Source organism: Blennius ocellaris (assembly GCF_963422515.1).
Source record: "Blennius ocellaris genome assembly, chromosome: 7".
Lineage (NCBI taxonomy): Eukaryota > Metazoa > Chordata > Actinopteri > Blenniiformes > Blenniidae > Blennius > Blennius ocellaris.
The window spans coordinates 5,744,066-5,757,795 of record NC_137656.1 but is presented as its reverse complement, the minus strand read 5'-3'; the positions used below and the strand labels follow the sequence as shown (position 1 = coordinate 5,757,795).

The following is a 13,730-nucleotide window of genomic DNA, read 5'->3' as shown; positions in this document are numbered from 1 at the left end:
TCTCTTTTGGTAGGAATGTTCTTATTTTTTACATTGTATTCATTCTTCTGTTGTCCTCCCTGCCATGCATTGGCCATCCAAGCATGTGTGGGGGGGAAATGAGGTCCAGCAGGTGGAATGAATCTGGACAAATAGTCGGTATCGACAAAAAAAAGTATGACACAGATCCCCCTGAGAAGGTCTAGCATTACCTTCCAATACGTCCCAAAAAAAGAAAATTGAGTTGGAACATGCATGTAAACACTCATTGGAGAAAAAAATAGTGCCAATAGTGCAAGTCATGCATCGTATGCAGAATGTCAGGTAAATTTCCCAACTGTGGCACCAATGAAGGACTCTGACTGGAATTTTACATTTATTGTGTAAATAAAGACATTGGTTCTCAACAGATAAATGTACAATTTTACAACACGTTTATTTTGTTGCTATGTAAAAAAAGAAACATGCGGTGGTCATCATTACTATTAACGATAAATGGATACCACAAAGATGTATGCAACATGTTAAAATTGCTAGTACATGAACCAATTTCAGCCTCATATTTGGTCGTACATTATGTCAGAGTCTATAGTAACGATAAATGAAACAGACATCCGTTTACTGTTATTCTATACTTAAACAATCTGTGTCAAGATCTGAGGAGACCCTCTTTCTAGACCATGTCAGCAGATCAAGTAAACACAAAGAGACAACTCCTCTTTGGATTGCATGAGGAAGCAGCAAATTCCCAGAGAAAACCAACACAGGCACATGCAAACTCAACCTGGAGAAGCCGAGATTAAAACCCAAACCTGGCACACAGGTTTCACACTCCCAGTAACTTGAGCTAATCTCTAGTCTTAGTGAGACTAGAGATTAGACGAGAGTCCAATAGACTAGAATTTTACACTCCATAAACTAGCCCTTCTTGCTGGGAAGACACAACGCAAACCACTTTTACATCGCGTGGCCCCTGAATATAAAGATTTGTACATATCAAACTGTAAGATTTTTTTTGGTGTTGCATACAATCAAATTGCAATCAGACATTCACATCAAGCAAACGTATAACAATATGAACAAATCTATTAAAGCCTACTTTACAAAGTAAAGGTAATGTTTCTCTTCATATGATTTCCCCAGGTTTGCTTATACTTGGCCTTGTTGCAATACTGTTACACCTACGTTATGACTGATCTCCACTAGGGACCTTTTTTTCCATAGAAAATTAGAATTACTTGGAAATTCTAAAAGAAAAGAAAAAGAAAAAAAAAAAGCAGCAAACAAAAATGTAAATTTTCCAGTTGAAGAAGTACAGTGTTCCAGACACATGTAAAGGTCATCCTTTGTTTCACTGCGGGTGAAGCTGCAGGCTGTTGATAAACACTGTCTGCACCTCGTTGATATCATCCCCGGCCTCTATAGGGGTGCTGAGCCGGCCCGGCGAGCTGGAAAACCTGCCAGACTCGAGCGCCGGCTGACAGTGACCCCTGCCGGCGTTCTCATAGTAGGAATCCCCGCAGCCGCCTGCTGCGCCCTGGAAGCTCTCGCAGATGTCGGCATAAAGGTGCTGAGGGGAGAGGCGGTTGCAGTCCAGGGCCTGCTGCGGCCCCAGGTGCAGGTGGAGGTGGTGCTCCGGCCCCGGGCTGTGACAAGGGCTGTGGCAAGGGCTGTGGCAGGGGCTGTGGGGCATCAGACAGGTCTGCAGACAGCTGTTCCGCCGCATGGCCCGATGCAGGTCCAGCCGGGCAATCAGGGGCTTGCCGATGTTCACGCTTTTGGTCCAGTGAATGGGGTGATCGTCATCCATGGCGGCGAAGGTACCTTGAAGGCACACGGTGAAGACGAGCTCCTCCTGATGCATGGAGGGAGAAAATAGCAGCAATTTCTTTGGTTGTGTGGCGGAGAATGACTTGTGGGGAACAAAATGAACAAGATTTATTTTTTTTGATATACCCTCATTAAATAAGGAGAGAGATTGTTTTAAAAGTTCATAGAAGAATTAGGTCAATGTGACTTCAACAATGTGCCATTTCTATACAAGAGAAGGAAAGCTACCGACTTCCAGTTATTTGCTACGATGAATATAGTTGTTTTGGCAGTGGCGCAAAAAGGGGGAATGAACTATATGTGGTGCATAGGGGCACCGCATTACAGGGGGCGCCAAATCGATGGAAGAAAATGTTTTTTTCAAGTAGGCATTTTCTGTAAGTAACTGCTGTTTGCATGTGTATAAATGATATATTCAATAACAAAGGCACTGATTAGGCACTCCTTCACCACCAGGCATGATTACTTTCAAGTACATTTTCTGTTAGAGATTGCTATTACAAAAGGAACAGAAAGGGCTTATTGAGAGCAACAGGAGTTTTGGAAAACTCTTTCTACCTTGAAGTAAAGGTGTACACACTTCTGTGACCTTGTATTGTTTGCAAAAAGTTGCCTTCGGGAGGTTTTACCCTGAGCTTCTGCAGCGAGCTGAGTCTTGTGTAGAGGCAGTGCTGCGGCAGGCTGCTGGACAGCAGGTAGATCCCCGTCTCCTCCGGAGTCTCTCTGTTCATCTCTTTGGGATCCACATCCAGATCCTACAGTCAGAATGGGGAGTTTGCACAAAAAAAAAACACAATTTAAGATTCATCTGACAAGTTCAGTGTCTGAAGAACAAAGTCCTCCGCTCTTTGTTGAACCTGTGATAAGTCTGTGACGTGGGCCTGGCAGAAGGACATGTCGTCGGGCTTCTTGACGATGTGAGTGTAGATGACGAGCACGTTGGAGAACTCGGCGGCGAAGCCCAGCTTGATCTGAGCCCCACAGTCGAAGTCGAGACACATGCTCTCAGGAAGATCTGGAAGGACAAATACATTTTTAATATCTGCTCAAAACTGAACCTAATAGACAATCTCATGTTCATCACTGATTATTCATCCTTTACACTCAACTTATCAAAGTGATGCTTGTAACAGCTGAGATCTTTCAGGTCTATGTGTTTATCATTTTGTTTTTAATGAGGTTATTACTGAGAAATACAAAAGAAACAAGACAAGAAAAGTGACTACAGTAATGTGCCGAGACCAAAGGAATCAGCTGAGACTAAAATCACCTCAGAAAAGATAAGGTTAACAAACATTATTCAAATTGATTCATATATAGCCAGGAAATGCATTGGAGTGAAAAATAAGTGTGTTTTCTCTCTGCCCGAGTTCAGATTACTCAACAACTTCATCTATTTTGTGATTTTTTTTCAAATTCAAAAATGATTCACAACAAGACCAGATTACCCCCCCAAAAAAAAAGAGTATTTTCTCCTTCATTCATCCATAAATAAAAATAAGCTGATGAAGCGTTTGACTAAATGTGCATAACTGATTTCTTGTTTATATAAAAAAAGACCTACATTTGTGGCTCGAAACTCACCATGAGCTTTTGCCCACTGGCGGCTATGCACGTGAGCAAGATCGACACTGTCGCCGGGCAGAATGGGATCGGTCAGCGCTCTCCTCTCTGACAGACTGCTGCGGATCTCCAGAGCCTGTTTCCCCTTCGTGGCATCAAACTGACCCATGTCTGAGCAGAAAAACAGCAGAAATCATAAACCGGCAGCCAACTGTGGCTGTAATGTAATAAATGTTAAGTGCATGAGGCCCTTTGGGGAGCGTTCCATTTTGAATCCATTAACCCTCTAAAACCTCGAATTAGAGATACTCAACCCAAACCTCTGATGTAATTTAATAAATGGATCCTTAAGTAATTGTCCCCCATTTTAAAACCAACCACATGAATCCACAAGCAAACCTCTAAAGCGCTGACATGAATAATGCAAACAAAGCTGCATTAATCCTGTGAGAAATGTCATAAATGTACAATCAATAGGCATTTGGCAGGAACCTGAAATAGTTTCCTGATTCTTAACAGCGCAGCTGTTTTCTACCCACTTCCATCTCGTACCCTCAGCCACTCTGTCCAACACCACAGTGATTTTCTCATTATCCAGCAGCCGCTTCTTCAGAAACTTCACAAACACCCCGTTAGTGAAGCCACTGGAGCTCAGCTCGAAGGCCTCGGCATCCTGGCATCTAAAGAAGGGTGAAGGAGGGGAATGGAAGAGGGAGAGTTTACCTTTTAAAGTTTGAGTGGATGAAATCTGTGCACGGTTACTTCAGAACAAGGAATCGGGGCCTTACGTGGCATATCCGAAGACAATGTTGGCTGTAACCTTCAGTATGACGTTCCGAGTGCTGTCATCGTGAATATTCCTGCAAAATAAAACTTCTAAGATGCAGAAGATTCAGGTTGCCAGATGCTAGAAGTAAATAACCCACCATTGCCTCCTTTTGTTTGATTATTTTCACTACAGTGAGGAATAAAATGTAATTATCCTTTATGGTGATTAAATCTACTTCATACTGGATAAAACACGTAAAATAAATGTATCCTGACATCTAAGTAAAGCAGGTCTGTCACCTCTCGTAAACAGGACTAAAACGACGTTGTCACCAACGAGTGATCTGTAGACAGTAAATTATAGTTTTACTTCAAAAGTAAATATGATGGTTGTTTTCGGAACCCTGCACATTTCGCAATAAATCATATTTCTGTGTTTGTGGACGTTTAAATTCTTTTCCTCCAGTCGCTGTCAATTGACTCACCTCTTGCGGCACATGTCAAGCAGAAAGATGTTGAGGCCGGTCTCCTTCTCCTGCATCAGCTGCAGGATGCTCTGCACACACAAACAGTTTGCCGAGTGGTAAGGGTTTGGAGCGTCCACCGGGACCATGAAGCTGTTCCCGTAGTTCTCGTAGCCATGGCCAGCGTAGTACAGCAATCCTACAGAGTGACAGGTAAGATTACATCAATGTTATACACACAACAACTTTTTCCTTACACTGTAGGAATGCTTGCTTATTCCTGCTTTTGTAAAAAAAGAAAAAAACATGCATTTGTGGGACAACCCAAATACCCAGCTCTGTTGCTCGTACTCTAATTTTTAATTAATTTGAATTTCTTTTCAACAGTCAACTGAACAATACATACAAGACACACAATAAAGTCTTTAGTGTCTCTTGTAAATCTGTGAGTTTTCACATCCTTCAAGTCTTCAGACATTGTTTAATAGAAATAGTAGTTAATGGCCCAATTTCTAGCCAACGGGTCAAGAGAAACAAGAAACATAAATAGTTATGACAAAAATAATAGAACATATTAATAATAATAATGCCATACAGGTGTGTAAATAAGTGAACAAGTAAATAAGAGTACACGCAACACATTATATATATATAAAATAGAGTGCAAATGAACAGCAAGTGGCTGCATTTGCAATGAGTCTAGAGAAAATATGACTATAACCAGTGATCAATTTAAATAACAACAGTTTTGTTTCTTTGAAAAACAAATATGTATATATGTGTGTGCTTATACATGCACATGCATTGAAAAACTATGATGCTATTGGGGAAACAGTTCTGTTTTTAACTGTAATCTTGTGATAAATACCCTTAACTTTCCCTCCACTGTGCAGGTTGAATGGAGCTGTATGTGGTCTAAAAGAGAAATATACTAGCTTTACAAAACTTATCAAATTTATTACCAAGAAGTTCCAACATAGATGCAATATTTCACCGAACAATAACTTCCTAACTGTTTTGTACCTATTCTAGCCTTATAATGTACCACTGTACCATAAACGCCCTTGTGGAGCAGCAGCAGGAACTCGTCCACGGCATTCCTCATCTCAGACTCGGTGAGGTCCAGCAGCGACACCACCTTGAAGTCCAGCTGTCGCAAGAGGTTTGTGAGCTCGTACACGTCCACCATGGGAGCTTTGAGCTGCGGGTGGTTCTGGTACGACAGGTTGCCGATGAGCAGCGCCACTTTGTCCGTCGCTGGCATCAAAAAGCAGGACAACACGGTGAGAGGAAGAGCCCTGACAGTAATTATTTATCTATGAAACAAAGATTCATCACAGTGCGTTGTGTAAACTTGTTTTACCCAGCGGGGGAAAAAAAGTTTGTGTAACAACAGAAAGACATCAGAATATGTAACATATCCTTAATTTACTACCTCAGTGTGCAGCAGTCGCTTCCAGAATAACTTTCTTTCCAAAATCTCAGTTACAATGCGTTTGAATGTTTTTTTTTTTGTATGCAATTCATTTTCACAAGATCCTGTAATGCGTTCGCATCATAACTTGACATTTATATCCGTGCCATTCCTGTATGTGGTAGATTTTGCTCAAATGGGTACTATCTTTCTTAGATCCAAATGAAGAGTTCATGTTTTCCACCGTCTTACTCGCTCATGATGCATTAACATAAAATTTTACATATTTATCAACTTCAAAAAAAAAAACAAAGAAGTGGAACTATGCCAATAATAATAATAAAAAAAAAAGATTCCCAGGGTTAGGTTGGGGTTGAATTTAGGGGGGGGAAAGTCTCTTTAGTTTTCTAAAATAACATTTTCTTAAGAGAAAAAAGTCACAATATTTTGCCATACTTAGGGTGTCACAACATATCATGACATATTTGAATCGTATGCCTGCCCTGTGATGCGTATCGTATTGCCGCTTGAAATTATGCAGCTTAATATTTATTTTGGTTTCCATATCAAAAGAGGAACTGATGTATACAGAGATGCTTTTAGCTTCAGATAAAACAAGGTTGGTGAACTGTTGTTCACCATGTTTAACTGACAGTGAAGATCAGTTTTCATAAGTTAAACACTCACCATAAAGCTGATCTGGGGAAAGCTCTTCAGAACCTAAAAAAAAAAATGTCACAGGAAAGGAACAAATAATAAAAAGCCAAGAAGACGGACGTGTTTGAATGTGCAACAGCCCGTCAAGAATTGTAACGCTTACCTCCTCCGATGGCGTAAAGGTCATCTGGGAAAGAAAAACACAGATAAGTTGGAATCACTTGATCATAATTCATTTTTGATCGAACAACACAGGGAAGTGTGTTACATGGAAAGTGTCACCCGATTACATTTGGAAGATTAGGATAGAGGTGCAGGTGTTATTTTCTGATCGCAAACAAGTTCCATGAAAAGACCAAAACCGGTAATGTGGCGAATTTCTATCCAACACAATGGAGCCACTGATGGGTAAAACAGGAAGGAGTTACTCAAACTGAGCGACTGGGTGCAGTTTGGGGCTAATAGTGAATCCAGAAGTAAATAGGAAGTTGGAAAAGTTCCACTTCTTAGTGGGAAACTACATCATACTGTATACACTGAATCACTGGAAAGGTCCCACATTTCTCAGCAGCTAATGAGATGGTATGTCTAAATGATGGAGACATCTTGTTCCATTGCAAGCAAAAATGGTCTTTTTCATTCTCCATATAAACCGGTCTGTGTTACTTTGGTTCAAACAAATACACTTGCGGTACTTTCTTATTTTGGGTTTTTATAGTGCAGCAAACTGACGCTTCCTTGATCAGTGATACAGTTAGGAAAACTTGTGGTTTAGGCAAAATGTTTTCCAATTTCAAGGGAAGCATCTGTAATGATAGTTTCCATAAAGCTGTTGTAATCAGCTTCCTGATACTCACTTTTTCTTAAAAAATCTCTACAAAAGGAGGACAAGAGTGCAAAGATGGGGATTTATGGAGGTTGAACAACCTTATAAATATATGAATAAATAGCCACAGATGGAAATAAATTGTAATCCTTTCTAATACATGTTTGTATTGTTGTAAAGACTGACAGTAGAAGCAGAATATTGTATGTGCAACTGACTCAAAGCACAATTTTTACAGCGACAGTCATAAATAGACTGTGTACTCTGTAATGGAGTTGCCGAGTGTTGTTTATCATACACTAATAAAAGGTCTGTAACACTGAGGAATACTCAGGCTCTGCTAAATGAAGAGTTGTGCAGAATTTACTGGCTGAGTTCAGTGCCATTGGCGCATCCAAAGCCACTTTTTAGACTTCAATAGCCTTTAACCTGTAGACAAAGAGGTTCTGATATTTTAGCGGATTATGTGTCATTTTGATTAACAAACCGAGTAAATCATCCCCTTTCAGAAATTTAAACGTGCTTAACTTTGAGTGTATTGCTGCAATTTTACAGGTGGTGGTGAAAGTAGTGAGCCACTGTGTCACCAATAGAAACAAATAGTTTCCGTGTGAGTGCCAATTCATTTACAATTAAAAAAAGTTCCCAATCTAAGGGGATTTTCTTAGTGTTGTCAGAACCTGACAACATGCACAAGATTCACTGTCCCTAATCAGATGTGCTCATGAAAATCCAACACGTGATACTCACAGAAATTACAAAAAAAAAAAAAAAAACATTTGGTGGATAGTACCATACACTCATAAAATCACTGCATGATTAATGCAGGACCTTGTTTCAGTTGTTCAATAGAACACACTTTATGCTAATTGTTTTCTGATTGTTAATCAGCACTAACAGATAAGGGTGTTGATCTGAAACGAGAAAAACACAGTTGCGAGATGTGTTGCTTTACTGTCGGGGGGGGGGGTCCACAATGTTTCTGTCTTTTCATGGAAAAAAACCCAGATGCAAGATGTGTACGGCTGATTGGAGGTAATGACATGAGCCCCGAATACGACCCAAGTATGTGAAACCTGCAGCTGAAACCCTGTGTGCTTTAGGTTGGTTAGATTTCGAGTGATAATGACCCAGATCATGCGGTTCCAAGAGTTTCGAACAGTGTCACCCACATGCAGCTAATGCCTGCTGAACGTCACCCCACAGCATGCACCGGGGCTTCAAACTCTACCTTCAGAGCACTCCATGGCGCATGAAAGCTGGACAGATATCCTTGGTGCTTTCAGTTCAGAGAGGAAGCAGGTGGCCACTTAAACATAATGACAACAGCGTCGATTTTATTGCAGGGAATCGAGTGGCGCGAAGTGTGACATACCTACGACGACGTCCACTTCACTGCTCCACATCCTCTCTGTGCTGCTGCTGATCTCACAGCGATACCTGCCGTGATGCTCCTGCATCACGTGGGGAATCTGAAAGAGACGCACTTCGTTTCCGCTGAACATTTTCTCCAACGGACGTCGAGAAGCCTAAAGCCTTGAAACGGGGTCTTCCTCACCACCAGCTTCCTCTTCGTGCCGTTGGCAATGGGAGCGCCGTTCTTGTGCCACTGGAAGCGAGGGATGGGGCGAGCCACGGCGCCACACTCCAGCTGGAGCGTCTCGCCAACGTGGAGCTGCTGGGACTGAGGCTGGATCACCAACTTCAGCCGGCCATCCAAAGACTGATAAGTCTGTCCTGAAGGGATATGATTCAGCCTGGTTCAAAATCAAACGGGTTCGTTTCCCACAGAAACGTGGCCCCGTGTGGCCATTTTGTGTTCGTCTATGCTAATCGTACAAATGTAAGGCAGAGCGAATTCATTTCTTTAGCACCAGTCAGACACAAGGCAATTCACAGTGCTTTTCAAAGAAATACATTAAAACAGGGTGATTAAGAAAAAACATTAAAATCTGAATAAAGCAAAGACTTCATTAAAAGTACTGACACATGCATTCATTAAATGGAATTCTCAAAATTGGTCACTGCTTCTTTATGTGAAGTCCCCAAATACTGGATCTCTGCCTCTCAATCAAAATGTATGACTTGAGTATTTTATTTTTCAACATCAAATAATGCAAACTTACAACTTAATATCTGATTGAGGGGCATTACTGAATCATTGCCTGTTTATAGGAGCAAACAGTTTGTGAAATATCCTGCAGGCTGGAAGGATTGACTGATCATTTCTCCAGACAGGATTAGAAATTTTACCAAGCATAAACAGGACACGATTAATACGATTTTCAGTATATTTTGCATCTTTCTGAAATTTAATGAGACAAAAAAAAAAAGATGTAAGGTCTTACAAACGTTAATGGACTGCTTTGTTATTCTTGTGAGTTTTGATTTGTTTAATGTGTTGTTTGCTGGCTTACTTTGCTCCTTTCAAAAGAGAAGTTTAAAACTTGATGGAAAAACAATGAATAAAATAAGTTTGGAATTAATATTTAATTTGAGAAAGCCACATTTAACTGAATCTAGTGAGAAAACGAAGGGGACCACGCAAAAATGTTTACAAATATTGAGGATAACAACCATGACTTAATCAGAAATGACAGTTGCAGGATGAAATGAAGACTGACTAATACTAAAGAAAAAGTCTTCCAAAAAATTTTTTTTTTTTTTTTTTTAGCTTGCAGATCCCAAAAGGTCTTAAAAACAAAGTATTCGACTGCAAAATTGCTTAGAAAGTCTAACATAAATGAATATTTAATATTTTGACTTGCTATTAAACAGAGATGGACATAAGACCCCATGTGTATAGACGTGTACATTTGCGGTGTCTCACCGCACGGCGTGGCCACGTTCAGGACGTCCACCTGAGCCCATTGGCTGAAGTCGAAGGCGTCGCCGCTGTTCACCCTGCAGATGTAAAAGCCGGCGTCCTTCAGCTGCACCGGACTGATCACCAGGTCCGGAGAGACGCTGTTCGGGATCTGAGGTGGAGGACATGTGAGTGACATCTACCAGCTGTCCAAAACAAACAAACAAACAAACAAACAAACGAGAGAGAGAGAGAGAGATCTCCAAACTGCTGTATTAACTTATCTATAAAAAGGCTAAAACAAAAAAAAACTGAACACAATAACTGTTGGAATACATTAAAACTTCCTTTCAGATCTTGATTTTAGCAATGCGCGTCAAAAAAGTTTGAATTCAATGTCCTAACAAAACCTATAGTCTGATTTGCATGAGCCATATTACATTTTCTCTGTCGTGCTTTTCAGACCCTAATTTGAATATTGCAGCACGCCACATGTTTGTGGCCTTTGTAAAGCTATAGCCTACTAAACAACTATTTAGAGGTTAGAGGCTAGATTAGGCATCATGCAGACTGCACATGGCAGATAAATGGATGTAAACGTATTAAAAAAAAAAAGAAGAAGAATAGTCGTTAAGTTAGGTTCAAAAGGCTAAAAAGTGTTTACACAGCTCTAAACCAGTGTTATTAATGTCAAGGTGATGAGATTGTGGATGAAAGATGCAGACATGGAAAGAATTCTGTCTTTCGGGCATATTTAGAAGCTCACCTCCTCTTTGGATTTGAACCACTGGTACTGGAGGGGAGATTTGCCCACAGCGTGGCAGCTCAGGCGCAGATTGTGGCCACACAGAAGAGCAACCGGCTGGGGCTGAATGAGGATCTGCAGGGCTGCACAATCACAAGATGTTCACTGGGAAAGCATGCTTACTCTGCTTAGAGCACATTTAATGTGAGACACCCGCATTCAAACCCCCCCCCCCCATACCCCCATACGGGCCCTTTTACTTTACAAGTCTGAAGTACATCGTCATGCTTCCTTGTAAAAGTTGACTGAATCCTGCTGATGAGCTTGGTGATAAAGAGCAATGCAGCGAAACGAACCAAGAATTCTCTTGTGAGATTAAAATAAAGCACAAGGACAACAAAGTCGGTCTGCACCTGGTGGCTTCAGGCACTGAAGAGCCTCTGAGTTTCCCAGAGCTTTGAGGTAGTCCATCAGGTGTCCCGCGGTGCAGCCTCGCTCTCCCATCAGCCTCAGCAGCATGAGGCTCGGGCTGCCCTCCAGCTCCAGCACCTTCAACGAGCACATCTCCATGTCGTCCGAGCTGCAGGATCAATGTCACGCCCAACGTTTTTACACTTCCAGTGACACTTTTTAAGGCATTTAACGATCCACATTGGTCTTTTTTTTTTTTTTTGGAAGACCTCTTATCCTCTTTAATAGTAAGATTGACAACCTTTCCCTTATCCATTTCTTGGTAGTTGGTGTATAATTTGATCTTCAGAACAATGATATACATTTGTTGTCGTTGTTGGTTTTGCATTGATCAGGCTGAGATCTATAAGTGTCCTCTCATTTTTAATGTAGGTGTGATTTTCTGAATACAAACCCAGCAAGAAAAGTTTGGGTGATAAAGTTTTTAACTATGTTGTTTTTCAACCTCTTCCCAGAATGTTTTCCTCCAATGTCACATACAATAAAACAAAATTCCTTTGGTGTCTGTGAATTGATTTTATTTTGTAAAAAATGTGCAAGAACGCATGAGTCATAAATATTTATATCTCATACACTTTTTTATTTTGTTTGCTTCATATTTAAGTTCCTTTTATGACAGTTTCTGTATTTTATAGTACTATATACTTTCTTATCCATCTGTTTGTTTTGTGTTTAAAACTCACCAGTGAGATGAGTATTTTATCTGCAACCCTGCTGTTGATTCTTCCAGATAATGCTGAGGAATTAGCGTATTTTGTGTGTTTCTACTGACATTTTTATTTGCTTGTGTCGACTGGGACAATAGAGACTCTTTAAAGTTCCTGAATGGATTCGTAATTCATGCATTTCTTACTTCAAACACAGTCATCCATTTACTATCCATACTCTGTATTGTGTTTTTACAAGTGTGACTTACAAAGTGAAGAGTGACTTCCTGTGATTGGAATCTTCATCGGTGTTAAGTATAATGAGGTCAGATGCGTCTCACTCCAGTAATATATCCTGAATAAGATTCTGCTGCGTGCTGTAGCCTCAGAGAAGCACGTGACTTCTTGCAGGACTGGATGTGGCGTGAACTGCTTGCCCACCTGACTTTGAAGCGCCTGTCGTTGCTGATGATCTCCCCCAGTTTCCTCCATCCTCTGCCGCTGGACTTGTCGAGCACCTCGCACAGCTTCTTCACCTGCAGCTCCTTCAGCTGGCTGATCCTCGCGCTGCGCTCCAGGGACTCCGACATGGCCAACAGCTGGAAAAGTTTACCATGGAAGGGAGAGTTGGCAGTCACGAGTGACAACAAGCCACATCCAGTCAGAAGAAGAGAGTTGACTTCCTGGAAGAAGCGCAGAAAGTGATCGAGACACTCCTCCCACCGAGCAGAGCTGGAGTTCCCCCTGCTTGCAGACGAGAGCCGCTCGCAAAGATCGTCTATGCAGCGAGGTGCGCTTCTCTTCTCACTGCAGCAGCAACATCAACATGCTTTTTCTGGGTTGTTGAGCCTATTAATAGCAGGATAACTAAAAAAAAAATCTTGACAACTCAGTTCAGATTTGGAAAACTAACAGATAACATGCAAAGAAAGAAGCGAAAACTTCGACTTTTATCATTAAAATGGAAATTAGGAATAATTTGATAACAAAATTGGATGATCTGTGTTGGATCCATTATCTATGTTTATTCATGCTTTCTTTGCTTAGCTAGCAATGTATGCAGTTCTTTTGTTAACCCGGAGAGCATACAGCTTTTTTTTTTTTTACTGTGTCAGTATGACAGTGTCCAATGTAACGTTTATTTCTTTACATTGGATTATTGGAACTGAATATTGTGTTAAGATAGACAATTAGAAACACGGAAATTGTGGAAATGTTTTATTTTTATTTTAAACAAACAACAACAACAAATGGATCATCACAGAGGACAAATGGTACATTTGACATTTGACATTACATTGCTTGGAACACTTTTAATTTAGTTAAAGGCCACTGCAGACAGAGTAAAACCATACATTCTGTGTTTTTTTTTATTGAAAAAACATCTCTATACAATGATTAGCTTTGCTTTAATTTTTTTTCCTGCAAACCTAGAAGTGGAACAGTCATCACGTTTGCAGACTATACTTGAAGACTTACCAGGTATTTGTAAATAAAGGACTACTAGTGAGCTTGTGACGACAATACAACACAAACACAAACACAAACACCCAAAGAATA

The 13,730-nt window shown here is 40.7% G+C and overlaps 1 protein-coding gene across 1 annotated transcript; it reads right to left on the bottom strand.

Moving 5' to 3' along the window:
• Positions 1–342: 342 nt before the first annotated feature.
• On the bottom strand, positions 343–12,760 carry malt1 (MALT paracaspase 1; the record flags this gene model as incomplete). Its single annotated transcript, XM_080498809.1, has 16 exons — positions 343–1,834; positions 2,439–2,564; positions 2,667–2,824; positions 3,394–3,543; positions 3,925–4,052; positions 4,161–4,232; positions 4,626–4,803; positions 5,658–5,861; positions 6,706–6,738; positions 6,839–6,862; positions 8,877–8,973; positions 9,060–9,238; positions 10,332–10,479; positions 11,074–11,195; positions 11,466–11,632; positions 12,612–12,760. 16 exons carry the CDS (start codon positions 12,758–12,760, stop codon positions 1,331–1,333), a joined length of 2,439 nt encoding a protein of 812 aa, XP_080354935.1. The 3' UTR covers positions 343–1,330.
• Between the last annotated feature and the right edge of the window lie 970 nt (positions 12,761–13,730).